The following is a 20,917-nucleotide window of genomic DNA, read 5'->3' as shown; positions in this document are numbered from 1 at the left end:
GGGTCATTATTCATCAAATGATTCATTCAATTGCATTTATTATATTAATTATATTAGGCTGTATTATATTATTAGGCTATATTAATTATATTTCTTTATCTAATTGCATTTAATTAATTATATATTTATAAATTATTTATATATTTATTTTTCCAAAGAAAGAGATTTTTGTAATTGTAGTGTATAAGCTAGCCCAAAATATTACTGTTGTAGCAACAACACAAAATTTCAGTAACCATATACACTGCGGTACATTGCATTAAAATTGATCTCAAATGTTAAACTCCAATAGTGCATTAATGTCGTTTGCCCGCGTATGAAATTTGAATGAATTAACCTATTAATAATCTCCTAATTAAAGCTGCCACTAAAAGGACACAACTTGGTAACATTTTAGATGATGATAACGATAATAATAATAATCTAATAAACTAATTACAATAACCCAAGTATTTTTTTTTTCATCCGCTTATAGCCCTATTTTGTACGCTAAATATTTGTAAATTATAAGCACCTCTCAAATGCAATGCTTCGTTTTATTCTGTAGTAATAATTCTAGAGTTACATCAGACACTCGCTCCTCTGTTCCTCATTCGGAGTAGGTTTAAGCGGCCGTGTCGTTGTCTCTGTGCCCCTATCTCTCCGCACCGCTGGAGGAAGTTGCAGTGCACCTGTTCTTCACCGCTGCTCGGCCCGTGACTACAGTACCCACGTAACATTGCGCAATGTCCCTCGATCCGCGCGCTGCGCCAGTCTGCTCGAGGAACCCGCTCGCTCGCTCGGCCTTTTTTCTGCTTTCTCACTGTTGCCTGGTGTCAACCTACGCCGAGAAAGAGACATCCCTCCCTCTTCCCCCTTCAGCGGCAGCTTCCAATTTGCCTTCGCTTTTCTTTTCGCCTCTCCCATTGGCTTGCGCGCTGCCAGTCAAGCGCTTCCTCTTTACAGGAGAGTTGAGTAGCAACAGCTCGGAAACATCTGGCTGCCGCAGCTCTCGTCGCTCCGCTCGCCTGCTCCGTCTTTCCTGCCACCGCAGGTTGTTATGGAAAGCTGTTGAAAGTCAATCGAGTTGTTTTTCTCGCTGAGAGGATTAGACGGAGGAAGCAGGAAGACGCTGGACCTGATTGTCTGTAAGTGCCTGTGATACGAGGTGCTCTTTAAGGAGATGAAAGGGGGGTTGGAGGCACAGTTATGGGGAAAAGTAACGATGTTTTTCACGCGACTGTCGGTCTTGACGCGCAGAACGAGTCGCTCGAGCGCGTGGCATCGGGGCCTGTCGCAAAACTGTAACAATGCAGGTTGAACACTTACTTTTTATTTGTTAGCCACACAAGCTAGCTTTTCCTGAACGTACGGGGTCAGGATCCAGAGAAAGACCGTCGGCAGTACTCTGTGTGTGTGTGTGTGTGTAGGAGTAGCCTGCTATAAAACCATTTCCTACCTAGGTGGACTCGTAGTTTGTTTTATTTTATGTCTGTTTGTTTTGTATCGTAGCTTTTAAGTTGAAGAGAGGGCTAACTTGGCACCAATCAGACAAGTCTTTCAGGATAAGTTCCCAGGTTTGAAAACAAGTTCACTTTGACATGTCACGGTATAAAACAATGCGCTAACGTCGGCTTAGTTTTTTACTTTTACCTTCATGTTTACCAATTGCTTTGTAAACCAAAACACGTAATAATAAGCGAGCCTAATCGTTCAAGTACATACTGAATCTCTTATTAGCTTAAAAACCTCTGAGACCAAGTGTAATGTACGTGACAGATGCAGCAAACAATTCATTCTTGTGGCTTTTTATGTATTTAAAAATATTCATGCATATCAATGAGTTAAAAAACCGAAATATTCTGTTCCTACTCATGAGTGTGATATCTTTCAGAAGAGACCTTCAGATTGTATTGAGTATCTTTGTTTTGGTGGTAAACAGGAAACTGTTGTTTGGCTCGCACTGAAGAAGTTTCTGAAAATGAGCACAAATATGAGTGGGATACTTAAGTGGTAATGAGGTTTGTAAGCCCTAATGCAGAATACAGTGCCTTTTGTTTGAAGCGTACTTATAAGGCCTGTATGATCGTTCCCATTGTTTCTTATTTCTTTTTTTTTTTCCCCCTTCCTCTGCTCTGTCAGTTGTCCAAAGGGTTAGTAAAATGAATGACGGTAATGGCGCGGCCAGTGAACCATAAAGAAGTCGAAAACAATATCAGCTGCGTGGATCTGTCAGTTGCAAATGTGCTGTGCTGGCCTTTGTTTATGGTTACTGGAAGGAGAGGGGGAAAAACTTGAGGGTATTTAAATTCTCAGTGCAGGAAACTAGGTTAGAAAAAAGTGTCGGCTTTCAGACGGACCCATTTCCAAGTTCTTCTTTGCTGAGAGATTACAACTAAAGGGGGGAATTGGCTAGTTTTCTACAGAAGCACCTCACAACACTTCCCTTCCTCCTGTTTTTTAAAGGGGGGGAGAAGAGAAACAAAGTTGTATAAAGGAGAGGCTGGTGGCAAGAGTGTAGAGGAGTAGCATATGGCACTAAAAGGAGCACAGCTGGAGGTAGCATTTCCATCTGAACATGATGTCAGAGCAGCTGACAGGCTGCCATCCCCCAGTCTTTTCTTCTAACGCACAGACTGGGAGTTAGTGTGTGTGCGGATCTGTGTGCAGGAGGAGGCATCGCATTCCCCTCCAACATCTCCTCCACTTTGCATCTGTCCCTCACAGTTTGATTTTCTCTCTTTCTCTCGTGTCTCTACCCTTTCATTGATTCGGTGAAGGGAGTTACAGCCGGCGCTACCACAACAGTGGACTTAATCAAGTTGATGCGTACTGCAGGTACTGTACCGGGGGGTCTGGGCAACAGGGATGTGTTTTGAATAGGGAGCTCTCGTTAAGTCTTTTGGCGCATCTGTCATCAGAGTGTGTGAAATGGGAAGTAAAGGATTTCGAGCTGGTGTAGTGTAACCAGGCTGGGGGACAAGTGACACTTTTTGTTGCCATGAAGAGGTTTCCATGCAAGCGTTTGATTATTCTGTTTGTTTGCAGGTCTTCTATTCAGTTACTTCGCTCTCAATGGCAAATTGTTGCTCTGTTGTGACCGTATAGAGTGGCGTTGGTAGGGGAGTTCATTATAGTATTACAGATTTAAAACTAGAAACTCTTATGCGTTTATATGCTGTTACAACCTGTTTTTGCTTTAAGTAGCGAGATGTTCAGTCCATTTAAACCAAATTCCTAGTCTTCTGAAGCGACCGAAAATGTAGAAATGCTTTTAGCGAAATACATCTGCAACTTTATATAATCACACGTTCTTCAAAACGTCCCTTCGTCAGGCTTTTGCTCAACTCTTTCATTTTTTTCTTGTTTGTGAGGACTAATTTAGAACTTGCAGATTTGAGCTGCCTGAATTGGCTAGACAGCTGTAATCGCACTCCTCCTAGTCTTAATCTCTTTATCTGGGCAGCAGCTGCCATATGGTCTCAGTCAGCTGGATCAGATGTTCATAAGCCTCCTTCTCCGTCCCTCTCTGTCCTCCCAGTCTCCTAATTTGATCGCTGCTACCTTGTGAGCTGTCCTGCAATCTTTATTTTTAGCCATCTTAAGGATTAGGATTGATGTGGACTACGGGGCACTTAAAGTGATTGTATTGTAAATCTGCTGTGGACCGCCTCTTTGGGGAGGATGTTCCATTTCTCCAAAGATTTGGGGAGGGGAAAAGGGGGAGGAGAGGGCTGGCGAGAGGTTTGTTATCCCCCTGTCCCCCTATAAGCCCCTCATTAATGAAGGTCTGAACGCTGTTTGGGGTGGGGTGGGGGGCTTTGGCTTGCTATCCCAATCAGATTTAAATGAAGATTCAAATGAGTTCATTTAAGTCCGCTGCTTGAACATGATGCCGGTGCATTTTTTTAAAGGGGAACGATCTCCGCGGGTAACAGGTGTGATTTCATCATTTTTTGCGTTTATTTTACTTTCAACTTTTTTTAGTTTGGAAATTGTTTGTGTGTATTTTTTAAAGATAATATTAATATTTTAGTGCGTATTTTATTTGCAGACTATCTGTCTTTGATTACACATGTCACTCTGATGTTCTGCTACCTCAATTGTCATAACCTCAGAGATCATCGTACTTAGTATACTTATGCAGTGTGCCCATGATGGTGAGCTGTTTGTGTACCTGTAAGCCTGTTACCTATACTTGGCGTCCTGGCCAAAGTGGGTTATTATAAATAACTGCTCCAGGAGCACAGCGAGGAAAAACAGGAAAGATTCTCTCACGCAGGCATCTGTGGAATCAGGACTTCAGCTCCTTACATCACGCCATCTGATTATACCCGAATAGTACTGATGGGATGCGTACGGCAGGATTGCTTTAAATTTAATTTACAATTGGGATATTTTTCATTTACATTTTTGAGTTAATTTCCCTGGTCTCGTGCTTTTAAACTTTTAAATTAAAAGGGTTAGTGTAAAATGTAATATTAAACGCACTACTGTGCACTTTAAAGTGCACAAGCGAGGAAAATGCAATTAGTCTAATATATAATCTGTGATGTTATAATTTTTGCATGTGCTTTTTTGTAATCCTTTTATGTCAGGACTGTGGTGAACATTTTTCCAGTGTTCCCACAGGGGTGGAGGGAGGGAGAGAGAATTAGAGTGTGAGAGTATGTCTGTTTGCATGGAGCGAGAGAGAGAGAGAGAAAGGGGACGGAGCGGGTGGGAAAGAGAGAAGTTCCACACAGAGCTGCAGACAAAACAATTGTTGTTCTTGCGAGCCTCACTAACATCTGTGGTCTTTTGCAGGTTATGAAGACAGCATGGAGTTTCCAGACCACAGCAGACATTTGCTACAGTGTCTGAGCGAGCAGAGGCATCAGGGATTCCTTTGTGACTCCACTGTGCTGGTCGGTGATGCCCAGTTCCGAGCCCATCGTGCAGTGCTGGCTTCATGCAGCATGTACTTCCACCTCTTTTACAAGGACCAGTTAGACAAAAGGGACATTGTTCATCTGAACAGTGACATTGTCACGGCCCCGGCCTTCGCTCTCCTGCTTGAGTTCATGTACGAAGGAAAGCTCCAGTTCAAATCACTTCCGGTGGAGGATGTGCTGGCTGCTGCCAGCTACCTCCACATGTACGACATTGTCAAGGTGTGCAAGAAGAAGCTCAAGCAGAAGGCCACAGCCGAGGCCGACAGCACCAAGCGCGAGGAGGATGCTTCCAGCTGCTCGGACAAGGTGGAGAGCTTCTCTGAAGGTGGAAGCACGGGCCGGCCGGCCACCGCCGACCTGCTGCAGAGCGACGACGAGGACATGGAGAACAAGCGTGACAGTCCTCAGGAGCCGGGGAGCATGTGGATGCGTTTGCCTTCTAACCGTACCACGTCTCCCACCACTAGCCCCAGGGAGGCAGAAACGCACGGCCCCGACACTGGCAAATCTCCTGCCGGCAGCCCAAGCAGCTCCACTGGCTCCCTGTCCCGTCGCTCGGCCGTGTCTCGGAGAGTCTCCGCTGACACCGATTGCGTGCTTGACCTCTCTGTGAAGTCCAGTCTGGGTGGAGGTCCTGGGGAGACCATGGCTGGCAACCCTTATTTCTGTAGCTCTGTGACCCCAGACAGCCTCCAGAGTGCCCTGGTTCAGGTCAAGGTGGAAAAGGACACGGGCTCAGACGATGACGAGCTGGTGAGCGGCGACTACGAGATGGAGCACAGTGGTGTCAAGGAGCCACCCAGCACCAACGGGACTCATATCAGCCTCGTTGCACAACGGCGCTTGGGTCTGGAGGCTCACCTCTCGGCCCTACGTGAGGCCTCGCTGGCTAGCGAGCTGGAGCGGGACGACAAAGGAGGCGACGACGACGCGGACGTCTTAGGAGGGGACAGCGAGCGAGCACAGGAGGCCGCGGGGGTCGAGAACTCGCTGTTGCCTTACGTCTCCAGCATGCTGGGGGCTCCACATACTCAGATCTTCATGTGCCCCTTATGCAACAAGGTCTTCCCCAGCCCGCACATCCTGCAGATCCACCTCAGCACGCATTTCCGCGAGCAGGAAGGCGTACGGTCCAAGCCGGCCAGCGACGTCAACGTCCCCACCTGCTCCATCTGCGGCAAAACCTTCTCCTGCATGTACACGTTAAAGCGCCACGAGCGGACGCACTCGGGCGAGAAGCCCTACACATGCACTACTTGCGGCAAGAGCTTCCAGTACTCGCACAACCTGAGCCGACACGCTGTCGTGCACACACGCGAGAAGCCGCACGCCTGTAAGTGGTGCGAGCGGCGTTTCACGCAGTCAGGGGACTTATACCGACACATCCGCAAGTTCCACTGCGAACTGGTCAACTCGCTCTCGGTCAAGAGCGAGGCGCTCAATCTACCCACGGTCAGAGACTGGGCACTGGAAGATAGTTCTCAAGAATTGTGGAAATGAAAGCTGAACTGATAGCAGACTGTTTGAACTGCTTGTTAAATTAATGAGAGAGATCTGAGTGGCATTTTGTTGGGGCAGAGAGGTGAAGGTAAGAGTGGAGCAGAGTGACGGCCGAAGAGTCTGAATCAGTCATTTTTCTTGTATGTACATTGCAAGTCTTGTTGAATTGCACTTTACTAGCACATGAAAATGTTACTACTGATTTCCTTTTAATATATTTTCTGGTCTCTTTAGGGTCTCTTTTCTTTTTTCCTGTTCTCCTTAGGTTTATATAAAACATGGGTGCTGGTTTTACTAACCAACTTTGACAGAAAAATTATTCATTGGGATTTTCAACTGTATATAATTTAAAGTATTTGTATACGCTCCTAAATTTCAAGGAACTTCTGCCATGAAAAGCATATGAAGATTTCAGGTAATAAACAGGGGTTTAAAACTAAGGACACACTAAACGGGTACTATGGTCATATATTTACCTGTACACACTCGCCTCTTGTTTGAGTATGTGTGTGTGTATTTATATATATATATATATATGTGTATATATATATATATATGTGCACTACTATAATTTGCAGATAACACCTGATGTGTGACTGTGGCCATGCGTGCATGTGTATTCATGTGCATTCGCGCACACACACATGTAGTGTGTGAGCAGGTCAGTCCTTTAAATCCCATGAGGAAGCTCTATGCTCGCGTTACTTAAGCTCTTGTACATTTTTGACTCGTTATAGGAAACTTGACTGATGGAAGACAAACAAGGCACTCATGCAATGTACAGCCTCCTTTTTCATATCAGTTGCTGCATTTTTTTCTATCTTTCTTAATATGATTTGAAGTAATTTTTGCGTTTTAGTTGCGGTCTCTCTACATCACTCGTTTGCTACTGAGGTTGCTTTTTACATCGGCTGCATTTCTAGAGATTTCTGTAGTGTTTTATTAAGATTTTTCGTTTTTAAAACGGAATCTGTTGTTGCATGATGTCTGACCTGTATATTGAAAAAGATGTGACTTGCTGTATTGCTGTACACTGTAATTGACCGATTCATTACAGTCAGGGCACCTGTCTGTTGAGAAAAAAACAGTACCTTTAATATTACCGCTGTAGAAATTGCATGAATTTTATTTAACTTACTCTTTTTCGTTGTTGTTTTGCATCAGAGAGTGTATTTTTTAATTAACTCATTTGATTCCTTGGTAGATTTGAGTTTTTTCCTCTCATTAGAGAATGAATCGGGGGTTCTGGTGAGGTGTTTTTTTCTGGGCTGTGAAGATTGTGGAAATGCACTGACGTTAGGCTGCAGTATCTACACACCAATCGCGATTCGGTTCAGGCTCGCTGTAGGATTCGGGGGTTAACGAGGGGCCAGGTGTCAGCAGAGGCTGGATCGCTACGTTTATTGTTCAGAAGGCTAGCGTGGCTCCTGCTAGCATATCCTCGTGCGCTGCTCTTCCCAGTGCTGGGTCCTCAACTGTTGTTTGTCTCTGTGTCCTGTTTACCTGCTGTTGTCATTTGAATCATGTCAGCTCTGTTTGTAATTTATTTATTTATCTTTTCAATTGGCACTTGCTTCAGATTCGATTGCCATGAAGACACATTTGCGTGGCTGATGGTACAGCTCTTCTTTATGGGTGTCCTCAGCAGCGCATATCTATTTGGAGAAGCTGAAGGATCTTTAAACAGCATAAAGCTCGACACACTCTGATCTGAGTGGTTTGTGTGCGTGTGTGTTTGTGTTCAATACTTAAGTCTTTTTTTTTTTTGGTCACTAGAACGTGTTTGGCAAGGTTGGTTGCACCTTTGAAGCTTAAATGAAATTAGAATGATGTGCAAAAGAGGCCTTTATGAAATGTATACACTTAATTATTAACCTAACTGAACTGACTTTGTTACACTGAAAAAAAAAAAAGATCTATAAATTTGTGATCGTTAACTTTTTGCAGCATTTGTGATTTCGAAAAATGTTTATTTTGAAAAAAAAAAATTATTTTAATTTGCAAAGGTTTCTTTTATTAACAATGTGAAAACTGTTCATTTTGTTTGTTTGTTGGTTTGTTTGTTTCATTGTCAAATCCAGAGAAATAAAAAACAAAGAAAAATGAAAAACATATGGCTTAGTGCTGTAGACGTAGATCAGTCACTCACATAGTGCTGAAATGCTTGAACTAGTTTAGTTAGTGAGGGCCGGGGGCTCCGCACATGTTTGGAGCAGGACAGGAGTGTGCCTACACAGGCCTCAGGAACTGTCCTACCATATATTTGGCTGGTGCAACGGCTAGTGAAAAGGTTGAGCTTTGCCAACAGCGCACGCTCCTCATGGCGTTTTGCACGGTGGTACTTTTACCTTTTGCACTCTAAAATGTGACAGAAAAAAAAAATCAACTGTGGGGTTGATTTGTTTTCTATGCTTTCTTTTTCTTTGTTTTTTGTTGGCTTCTATTGTACTTGACCGCCTTAAACTACTGTTATCAGCTTATACTCAGAGGGTGAAAACTGGAAACTGTCGCTGGAATACTGGATGTCTTTCTTGGACTTTTTTTTTTTTTGTTCAATGGAAATGAAGCTGTGAAATGGTCTATGAAGCATATCCATAAATTAGACACCCCTTTAGTTTACTTGAAACCCAGGAACCCCAGTGTGCAGAACAACTGTCAAAATCAAACTTGGTGGCTAATGAGTATGGGAAAGAAAATAATAAATATGTTGAATTCAAGGACAATCGCTGTCTGGATGGAAAAAAAGAAGAAGAAGAAGATTCGACTTCACATGTAATTGCTTCCCTTCTGAGATTTTTTGCTATGTTGACATTGTTCTTTTTATGGATTTAGACATTTAGCTTTGACAATCATAGTATGTTTCATTTTCTCAAGGGAAGTAAATTATGAGGCTGTTTAGTTTTGTACTTTTGGTGTGCTGTTGGTGAAATTTTTAAATTGTGTGCAAACTGCAATAAATTATAAGAACCTTAATCTCTCCGTGCCATTTTTCTGTCAGAAACTTCTGGCGGGATTTGCCAGAGCAATGACGATGTGCAGATTGGTGAGACGGTGTTTGTGTTTTTGCATTCAGTTCAATAATCTTATTTACTGTAGATGCTTGTGTGGGTGGAAACATGTTTTCCAGTGCATGAGGTCTGTGGATTGAGTATACTGTCCAGATGAGTGTGAGTGTGTGTGCGTGTGCGTGAGCGTGAGTGTACGCGGTCTTACATGGCTCATGTGTATATGCTGCTTTAATGTCTGGCTGGTGCTCCAGTAAAGGCGTGGGTTGGACCTGGGAAAATGTGCAGCAGCTTGTACGAAGACCAACCCCTCCCCCTGCATCTCTCTCTCACACACACACACACACACACACACACAGACAGGCTGCTTCCAAAGCTCCTCAAGTACAGTTTTCCAGCAAACAAATCAGCTTTATCCAATGTCTCGCTGTTCGGCAAACCTGGCCTACAGATGCACTAAAGGCTGACCACTTTTAAAACAGCGAGCGTTACTCAACAGGCCACTGCCACAGATGGTCCCATGCTGTAAGCCTGCCCCCCCCCCCCCCCCCCCCCCTCCTCACACACACTCCTTCTAATTGGTGCGAGATTTAGTTTTTGAACTCATTTTGGACTTAAGATCCATTTCCGTTTGTATTGAGGAAGTCTGAATAGTGCCTTATTGTTTTGTATTTCTCGACAATATTGTGCACTCTTTCGCTGATTTTCTCAGAGAGCTCAGATTTGATTTGTGACATTCACATACAAATCTGCATCTAACATCTGGTTGGAACGGACAGTTGGAGCATAATGGTTTTCTCGCTTTGCTTTTTTTACTATAAATTTAGGTCATTAATTTGTATCTGTCCTTTGTTTACTCAAGGAGCAGAGACAAAGGGGCAGCTGTGGAAACATTTGGCTTTGCCGAAGGGTAGTGGGCTCGATGTGATGAGTGTGTTACTAGCTTGGGCTTCTATATGTAGCTCCACCGCAGAAGTTAGCGGGAGCCGCGTGCCAGTGTACTGGGGGAAAGTGGCGCACATGGCATCGATAGGGCAGCCGTTGCACTGAGGTATGACTGATTCTGCCCACGCAGATAGCTGCCGAGTGCCTCGCCATACTCTGTGACCAGCTCCAAATATAATGTACATTAGAGGAGCACAGACAGGAAGAGGCCTATCTGTTTGCTGGTGTTCGAAGAGAAGCCGCAGCAAATGCCGTGCTCCGTGAAGTTAGTGCATTTATTGAATATCATTAACGTGGCCTAATGGATAGAGAGTTGGACTTGTAACCTGAAGGTCGTGGGTTCGAGTCTCAGGTCCGGCAGGGATTGCAGGTGGGGGAGTGAATAACCAACCCTCTCTCCACCCTCAATACCACGACTGAGGTGAGACCCTTGAGCAAGGCACCGAACCTCCAACTGCTCACCGGGCGTCGCAGCATTGGCTGCCCACTGCTCCGGGTGTATGTTCACTACTGTGTGTACACTTGGATGGGTTAAATGCAGAGCACAAATTCCGAGTATGGGTCACCATACTTGGCCACACACCACTTCCCTTTCCCCTAACACTCGTGTTCTGTTTGGAAATTTGAATAGATGATAAAGTGTCTGGTTTATTCTTAACACTTTCTAATCTCATGAGAAATAATTATAAACACAATTAATTATAAACAAATTTGATAACCCTTTTGTCCTCTGTGACAAGTGAAGTATATTTAGGCTCTCAGAGACCCCCAGAGAAAATTGATACTCTGATTGGTGAACACATGCAGAGATTCCTGTTGTTTATTTTTGTTTTTATTTTATTAATTTTTTTTCTTGATGAATGAATACCAATCACATTTCTGTCATGAAGAAAGAGATGAAGAATCTTTAACGTCCACGGAACCTTTTTATTCTACAAAAGGTTCTTTAGATTATTAAAATGTTGTTCAAAAAAAAGAGAAAAAGGTTCTATTAAAAACTCTTCACTGAAACGGTCTTTAGAAACCCAAAATGGTTCTTCTATGGCATTGCTGTGAAAACCCTCTTTATTTTTTAAGAGTGTAGGTGTTGATTAACATTAAAGTAATTTGAATGGGAAATGAGGTTCATTTAAAAATTGCTATCATAATTTTTATACAATATGGGTCTCTGGGACATTCAAAAATTTCAACAGAACATGAAGGTTAAACATATTACTCAAAATAGAAATGATATGAAAATGAACTCAAATTGATATTGACAATAATACAGAAATAGACTAAAAAATGTAGAAACATGAAAGCCCGCAGCTCATTTCTTTTTCCTGTCTGAATAAAACAAGTTAACGTGAGTATATTATGTAATTGCATTGTTTTATTCATCAATAAATATAAACATAATACATATAAACTATGTAATAATACTTACGTTTGTATGTGTATTAACATTAATATAATATTAACATTTTCATAAAATATTTCATATTCGCCACAATTCGGTGAAAGAAAATTTCCACTCATGAAGAGTCCAAAAAGTGCTGGAAATTCAACTGCAGCCAGCAGTTAAGATGTAAAGAATTTGAGGGAATGAAAGGGGCATTAAGTCCTACATGAAAGAGAAAGGAAAAAGGAAAAAAAAGTACAAGAGCTGAGCAGATAAAAGGTGAGAAAAGCAGGCAGGAGGGACGACATCTTTTTTCTTTCAGTTGTCTGCCTCATTTAAAAGGCAGCCATTGTTAAGCGCCCTGTGCACACAGACAGAAGGCAAGCAACAAGCGGCCCTTCAGACAATGCAGTGGTGCTACAGCCTGTCAGGGGTGGGGGAGAGGGGTCTGCGTGGGGGAATATGTTTAGTTTAGGGAAGGGTACGCCATGCACCCTGTGTCCCCCAACAAAAGAAGACGCAACCCCAACTTAAATGTTAGCATGCATGTGTGTGTGTGTGTGTGTGTGTGTGTGTGTGTGGTGCTGTTTGGTGAGGAGTGAGAGGCGCAGACAAGGTTCTCCACACAAGCACATTCAGGGGTCTGTGGAGCTCGCTTGAGCACAGATAAAACAACATTTCTTTTGTGCGATTCTTCCGTAGTAGAAAGAAGGGGGGGGGGGGGGGGGGGGGGTCGTCATCTGTACTAAATGATGATGGGGAAGAACTGCAAATCAGTGAACGATTCGAGTCGATTTTTATATTAACATAAAACCTGTACAACTGACATTGGTTGAAACGACAGATTTCCTAGCTGTTTCTGACATGTCTCTCTACTTTTTGCTCTCTTCTCAAATAAAAAGAATAATTTCAGCTCAAATCAATATTTAATGTCCACTTAAATGGTAATAAGTGCTATAATGTACAGTCAGCCAGTCATAATTATGAAATACTCCTTAATCTGAGACTTATTGTGCTAATAACAGGTTGTCTTTACATGATCCCTTACATTAGCCAATACAATTCAACACTTCAACCAGAAATTATACTTTACAGGACTCTTGCATTTCCTTGTTATACTGCCTTTCATGTTGGAGGCCCAGCAAACCCTTGATGAGACTCGTTTGGTCGGCTGTTTCTTTCTCTCAGAACCAGCTGTTGGTAGCACTTCTGCCCACTGTAGATAAGTGGGCAGCAGGGTGTGGGATGTTGATAGGGGGTCTTGGCAGGATTTAGTCAGCAGCGAGTCAGCACTTTTCCTAGGTGCCGTGCTGTGACCTTTTGGGGGGTCAGATAGACACTGCATATATACATCTGTTTATATACCTATATTTAAAAAACTTATCCATATCTTGCAGAAAAAATATCATATACACTTCTGTTGAAAAGTCTGAAGTCAGTATTTTTTTTTTTTTTTAGCAAGGGCACATTAAATTGATCAAACGTGACGGTGAAGACATTTTAGTGTTACAAAATATTTCTATTTCAAACAAATGCTGTTCTATTTATCAGAGACTATTAAAAAATGTCACAGTTTCCACAAAAATATTGAGCAGCACAACTGTATCAACATTAATAATACGAATTGTTTCTTGAGCAGCAAATCAGTACATTAGAATAAACTCTGAACGATCATGTGGCACTGAAGAATGGAGTAATGATGCTGAAAACTCAGCTTTGCCACCACAGAAATAAATTATATTTAAAATATATTAAACTGGAAAATAGTTATTTTAAATTATAATAATATATCACATTTTCTACTCTATTTTTGATCAACTAAATCCAAAAACATCAAATTCAGAACCCAGTATTTCTTAATGGTAGTGTAAGTTAAGTAGTTATCCAGTTAACCAACAGGTCAGTGGTTTGTGTTGTAAAAACTTTGTTTTTCCTGGTGTTCTGGAGCTCCGTTCCTGCAATAGTCATTTCTAAAGAGAGCCCACACCTGTCCACCGCAAACGTGTGACTCAGCAGGGCTCACACACTCTTTACACATGTGGTTGTAACTCCACATGAAGAACACACACGCTGTTAGAGCAGAATATCACACTCCAACACCTTACAGATATGACCATGCCAATACAGACCTCACATCCATACAAACATTTCCATAAGGATGTTAGTGTCAATACATTTTTGGTATACAGTAACAGTTAACCATAGTACGCATATAAATGAATGCAAACCAACAATAGTGCAGCGGCCTCATCATTTTCAAATCTTTTTTGTCGTAAGCTAGCTTGTGTACAAAGAGGAGCATTGTCGTCTCAGCCGGAGATGCCAAGCTCTCCGCTCACTGCGAGGTCCGGCAGCGCGGGCCCCATCTGTTGCCTCCACCAACCTGCAGCAACTCAGAGTGGCCCGAGGCCGACTCGCAGGATTAATGCGCACATCCTGAACTGGGTTAGGGAGAGAGAACGTGGGCTCAGCCTGTGGGACCTGGCACAGCCAACGTGCCACATTCCCTCTCACAATGCTGCATTATCCACCACCGCACAGCAACCTTGGCAGGGAGCTGAAAAGAAATCCTGAAGGAGGACGGATGTGATACTGGTACTTTTAACATTGATGCGTCCTCCAAAAGGCCTCTTGATTTTGTCTGTGTATTTCTCATAGATTTGCTCAGAAAATGCCTCTGAGTTTGCAGGTTATTAGGCATTTGAGATGAATGGCTACTGAGCATCAGATCACTTGCTGATGACACTGAATGTAAACTTTGACAAACAAGACATATTTTACAACCAAGTAAACACTACAGGCATAAGGCATTTTAAAAGGCATAAGTGGCAGTCTTGGCTCTCTTGATACATACTGTATGCAGGATAAAACTAGAATAAAAAACCAAATTTTACATGAATTGCAACTTTAAAAGGACTTTTATAGAAATTTTAGGTCTTCTAAAACTCATTAACTAAAACTATTAGGTCTTGTTTGCAGTTTTTGAAATAAAGCTGAAGTAAGAAAAAATATAAATATTATATGAAAACTTGCATGAAAATAGGAAATGTGGCTTTGGACAAATAAAATAATTTAAGCTGAAACCAACTAAAACCAAACCTGAAAATAAAACTAAAACTAAATAGAAATATTAAAAAGATGATGAAGAAAAATTACAAAATAACACACTGAAAAAAACCCCCCAAAAAACTTTGAAACAAAATCAGAAATTGCTAGTAAAGTTCACAAATAATTACAAAGTAATGGCAAGTAATTAATTGAATTAAACATTCAATTTTTAAACAGAAATACTAAAATAGTATTTTCTTGTAAAACATACTCAAGAAATCTTATAATAAAATAAATAAATAAATAATATAATTTTTCCAGTGTATAACTAAATTACTAAAATGTTAAATTTAAATGAACAATTTTTTTAAATATTAATAAACGACAGTAGACTATACTGCTAATAACATCGCTTCTAAATGATCAAATGTAAATGTAAAAATAATTTTCAGCTGCAATCTGTCAAGGTTCGATGCATATAATTTGTAATTGGGCATCACTTGCACAATTAGCATCAATTATTCAAAATATTTTTTGAAAGATGCTGTGATAAGTATATCTACAATACTGCAGTATTTTTCTAGTTTTATTGACGTACCTCCTCTGGCAAACATGGCTTCTGTTTGTTAGCATCTATTTGGTAAAATACATGCTTATAATAACTTTTATCATTACTTTTTGGATGTGATTGGGTGATTTTCTGCCACAGTGTTTTTTTTTTTTTTACACATTTATTTTAGTGTTTTAGACAAACACATTTTAACCAACAATATTCATTTAACTTAATTATTAAAGACACATTTATTTGGAAGTTGCGATTAAAATCCAGTTGGTTTGAAAATCTGAGGGAGCAGGTCATTTGTCAGAAACAGTAGCACAACCTCAACACTGAATTTCATTAAAGCCAGACACTCTTAATTTCAGCTTCACGCCTGGATTTCATTTCCTCATTCTGAGTGACTCAGTGATTAGTTTTGTTTCACCAACATATTCTTGGACAAATATGCAGAACAAATCCGACACATTCAAAAGTCATCCCACCAACAAAAACATCTGTCTTGACTTCATCAGCTGCGTCCCCATCCCAGCCTGAGATCAAGCAGGCCTCAGAGAGTGAACGAGTGAAGAGTCGCCCTCCTCAATGAGCGTCTGCACCCAACACACATCTGCACACAGCATTATCATTAGTGCTCCCGCATTGCCTAGGATCACTGACAAAATGAACAATACCAACAATCACTCCCTTCAGCTGCAGCCATATGGGCGCCATACTTAGATTGCAGGGGAAGAGGAAAAAAGACAAGCAATTGTACTGGCATCTGTTTGGCAGTCCTTAGAAGCTGTTGCAAGATGAATCTGCTGTGTGAGGAAAGTTTTCCCTCTGCCACCCTCTCTCTTTGGACAAGTGAAAATATTGCAGGTTGCGCTCCTGTCGGATAGGCGAGTACAGGCCCAGATGGTGAGACAAAGTGCTTTCTTCCAGGTTTCTTCTGAGGCGGTGCATCTAGCTGGATTACCTTTCCCTTTCAGTGCAGCTTTGGAATTTCTCACACTTCAGTTACAAGAGGTTTTATCAGAAGAAAAATAGTATGAAAGATAGTACGAAAAATTTACAATAACTTAAAATATTAATATATATATATATACAAATATAAAAGCTAAAAATACTTATTTCGCCTAAATATGTATAAATATAATAAATATGATAAATGAATTAATAAATATAAATAAATATAAATTCATAAATAATTGGAAAAGAAAATATTTTTATATATATAAATGTTCTATATATGTGTGTGTATAAATGTAAAATATAATTAATTTAAATAACAATAATAATAATAAATACAATACATAGATGTAGATCAGAGGCGGACAGTAGTGAAGTATTTTTACTTTACTCAAATTTAAATTTAATTTGAGTGTTTTTCTTAGCTTTACTTCACTACATTCCAAAGCATATTGTCATACTTTTTACTGCACTACATTTCATAAATTAAAGTTGTTGTTATTTTTATCTTTAATACTTAAGAACATTAAAAATGTAGTAATTTCTTGTACTCAAGTAAATCTTTGAATTATTTTTACTTGAGTAAAAGAAAGAAAGAAATAGATTTATAATGTAATTAAGTATTAAATGATATTTAATATGAAACATAGTGCAGTAAAAAGTATAATATTATGCTTTGGAATGTTGTGAAGTAAAGTTTTCTCAAGAAAAACACTCTGATAAAGTACTGAGACTTGAAAAGTACTTTTACAGCAGAGTAAAAATACTTCACTACTGTCCGCCTCTGATGTAGATATAGATCTACAGATAAATGAAAAAATATTATAAATAATATTTGGACTTTTTTTGGACTTTGTGGACAGTTATTGTGATGATCTACACCTGGATATACTCTGTTAGGACACCTGTGTGAATTCATTTTACACAACCACTAAAATCACCATGACTCCAGTTAGTTCAAATTAATTAGAAAACAGCTCAAAAAATAAAGTGAATCATTTGTTTTCAGATGCTGCCTGGTGTAATATTTTGTTTAAAATATAATAATATTCGTCAAACATTTTTAAGTGTCCACACACATTTTGGAGCTCCTGTGTAACAACTGGTGAACATCTGAACGTAACTTAAAGACTTCACACTCCTGCAGACTTCCAGTTCTGCTGGCAGGTTTATGTGTTTGTACAGGCCGTGCCTCTTTGTCGGCCAGTCCGTGTTGTTCTCGTCCTATTACACCCAGCCGTGCAGCACTACAAGCCTTGCCCAAACAGGGCAATCCCTCCTGGGCAAATATTTAAAGTCAAAACATCTCTGGCTCCATAAAGCTAGTTGGGTGGTGTGGCTACATCTGTCAGTTGGGGGAGGTGTGTCGGAGAGAGCGTGCGTGCGTGCGGACGAGCGCAGCAGCTGCTGAAACGAGTATGGACGCTACTGACGCCAACACCTGTCTGCTCTGGAGACACGGGGAAGCAAATGTCCAGGCAGTGCTGGCCACAGACTCCCACTACTGTCCAACCACAGGGTGGACGATGAACTTAAAGAGGGCCACGCTTCAAAGTGCTGCCTTTTCCAGCTATGCTCACCATTGTGCATGTGTGTGCCTCGCCTGCCAACAAATATTGAGTTACAGTCAGTTTGACTTCAACAATGAATACCATTTAAAGGAATATTCCGGGTTCAACACAAGTTAACCTCAATCCACAACATTTGTGACAATGTTGATTATCACAGGAAATGACCTCTATCTATCTATCTATCCATCCGTCCGTCCGTCCATATATCTGGATGCCTGTCTGTCTGTTTGTCTATCTATATGTCTGTCTGTCTGTCTGTCTGTCTGTGTCTGTCTGTCTGTCTATCTATATGTCTGTCTGTCTGTCTATCTATATGTCTGTCTGTCTGTCTGTCTGTGTCTGTCTGTCTGTCTGTCTATCTATATGTCTGTCTGTCTGTCTGTCTATATGTCTGTCTGTGTCTGTCTTTCTGTCTGTCTGTCTATCTATATGTCTGTCTGTCTGGATGCCTGTCTGTCTGTCTATCTATATGTCTGTCTGTCTGTCTGTGTCTGGATGCCTGTCTGTCTGTCTATCTATATGTCTGTCTGTCTGTCTGTGTCTGGATGCCTGTCTGTCTGTCTATCTATATGTCTGTCTGTCTGTCTGTCTGTGTCTGTCTGTCTGTCTGTCTATCTATATGTCTGTCTGTCTGTGTTTGTCTGTCTGTCTGTCTATCTATATGTCTGTCTGTCTGTGTTTGTCTGTCTGTCTGTCTATCTATATGTCTGTCTGTGTCTGTCTTTCTGTCTGTCTGTCTATCTATATGTCTGTCTGGATGCCTGTCTGTCTGTCTATCTATATGTCTGTCTGTGTCTGTCTTTCTGTCTGTCTGTCTATCTATATGTCTGTCTGGATGCCTGTCTGTCTGTCTATCTATCAATTCAATTAAATTCAAAATTGCTTTATTGGCATGACTGTAAATTATACAATATTGCCAAAGCTTAGTATACATGTACAAAAAGATAAAAATTATAATATAAAAAATACAAATTAAATGAACATCGCATTAATAGAATGGAATATTATATCTATTATTATGGAATACTAATATAATAGAATATTATATATATTATTATATCTATCTATCTATCTATCTATCTATCTATCTATCTATCTATCTATCTATCTATCTATCTATCATCTATCTATCTATCTATCTATCTATCTGTCTGTCTGTCTGTCTGTCTGTCTGTCTGTCTGTCTGTCTGTCTGTCTGTCTATCTATCTATCTATCTATCTATCTATCTGTCTGTCTGTCTGTCTGTCTGTCTGTCTGTCTGTCTGTCTGTATGTCTATCTATACAGTTACAGTGAGGCACTTACAATGGAAGTAAATAGTGACGATTTTTGGAGCATTTAGAATTGAAAAATGAGATGGTTAGAATTTTATAAAAGCACACATTAATTTTCCTGTTAAAACTCGTTTTTTTATTGTCATTTTAGGGTTTTAAGTATTACATTGTCATGACAATAGATTTGAAACGTATATAAATTCTCATATAAAGTGAATTAGCTTTTTTCTTTTTTTACATAAAAATGTAATAATATTGTTTACATCATGTGGCTGAACTCATGAAACTACGAGTATTTTGTTTAAAATTAATTTTAGTAATCACCAATTTGTCACAAGTGCTGTCAATTAAGCTTAACTTGAATTGGACTGCGCTGCTATAATTCTAATAGAAAAGGTAAGTAACACTTTATTTTAAGGTGTCCTTGTTACACACGTTACGTGTACTTACTATTACAATAACAATAAATTATGCATAATTACATGCAAATAACCATAAACCAAACCCTAATCCTAACCCTTTATATATTATGTACCTGTAGTTAATTAATATTACTCAGTACTTAATGTATAACTACACTGTAACAAGGACACCTTAAAATAAAGTGTAACCAAAAAGTACTTTCTGGCTGAAACAATGTCAATAAACGGCTGCACGCCACTCCTCCGAAACACTTCGGACACCCCTCTCGGCTAATGTTTTTCCGAGCCATGTGTTGCATCTATAACCTCCCTCCAAAACCCAACCCCCAGCCCTTATGCCCCACAGACAAACACAAACTCCACAAGTTTCCCCCCCAAAAAGCAACAGCCAGTACTCTAAACCCATAAACACCCCCCCCCCACCCTGCACACACAGTCAGCCCCCATCTGGCGGCCCCTGGCCTTGCCCCCGTTGGAGCTGGGGGCTGGGGTGGAGCTGAGGTCAGGGATCAGGCAGACGTTGGCCCTTTGCTCAACAGCTGCCCGTGTTCACAAGCCAGGAGGAGGAAGTGGCAGCCACCACTGCAGCAGCAGCACATCTGCTCTAATGAGTGTGTCAAAGCCACTAATGCACAGACACACACACACACACACTGATCTGGCCCTCTCCTGACCTTCTCTTCACACACTCAGCACACCATCAGGCCAGAATGGAGCCCTTTGTGTGGAAGTGTGCTTGTGTGCGGTGTTTCGTGAAAGGTTCAGAGCTCTGTTGTGTAATGAGTCAGCTGTGACAAGAGGAAGAACTGCAAAGACATTTAAATTCATGAAACACACACACACACAGGGTCGGAATGACATTACACTTCTGAAGCAAACTTCAGATCTTACAGTATATCATCTATCTATCTATCTATCTATCTATCTATCTATCTATCTATCTATCTATCTAGGTGTCTGTCTGTCTGTCGTTCTATAGTTTCTATCTTTTCTATCGTTCTGTCCATCCGTCTATTTTTCTGCTGTACTAGCTATTGTTCAATCTATCGTTCTGCCGTTCTACAACTATAAACTATTTTTTAACAAATATTTTTAGTTCCTTAAAGAACCTTTAAGTTTAACTATTTTTTTATTGTGTGATGAACTTACAAACGGTAAGAAACTACTGTATTTGTGGAACAGTATTAACAAAAACAATAGTAATAAAATGAAATAAAACACTAAATCATAATAAGTTAAATAAATTATTATATCAAAACTTAACACCAATGATATTGTCAGCCTCATATCTAAATCATAATCAGGTTAAGCTGATATAGCTCATAGAAACCAGTGCAGTGCATTTGTA

The 20,917-nt window shown here is 40.6% G+C and overlaps 1 protein-coding gene across 1 annotated transcript; it reads left to right on the top strand.

The window, feature by feature from the left end:
• Positions 1-883: 883 nt before the first annotated feature.
• On the top strand, positions 884-6,861 carry LOC306882811 (zinc finger and BTB domain-containing protein 18). Its single transcript, XM_079437720.1, has 2 exons — positions 884-1,127; positions 4,786-6,861. Exon 2 carries the CDS (start codon positions 4,800-4,802, stop codon positions 6,411-6,413), a length of 1,614 nt encoding a protein of 537 aa, XP_079293846.1. The 5' UTR covers positions 884-1,127; positions 4,786-4,799; the 3' UTR covers positions 6,414-6,861.
• The last annotated feature ends 14,056 nt before the right edge of the window (positions 6,862-20,917 follow it).

Source organism: Barbus barbus (assembly GCF_936440315.1).
Source record: "Barbus barbus genome assembly, chromosome: 16".
NCBI classification, from domain to species: Eukaryota; Metazoa; Chordata; class Actinopteri; order Cypriniformes; family Cyprinidae; genus Barbus; species Barbus barbus.
Note: the sequence above shows the minus strand (reverse complement) of the source record. Positions and strands in the feature narration are given on the sequence as shown.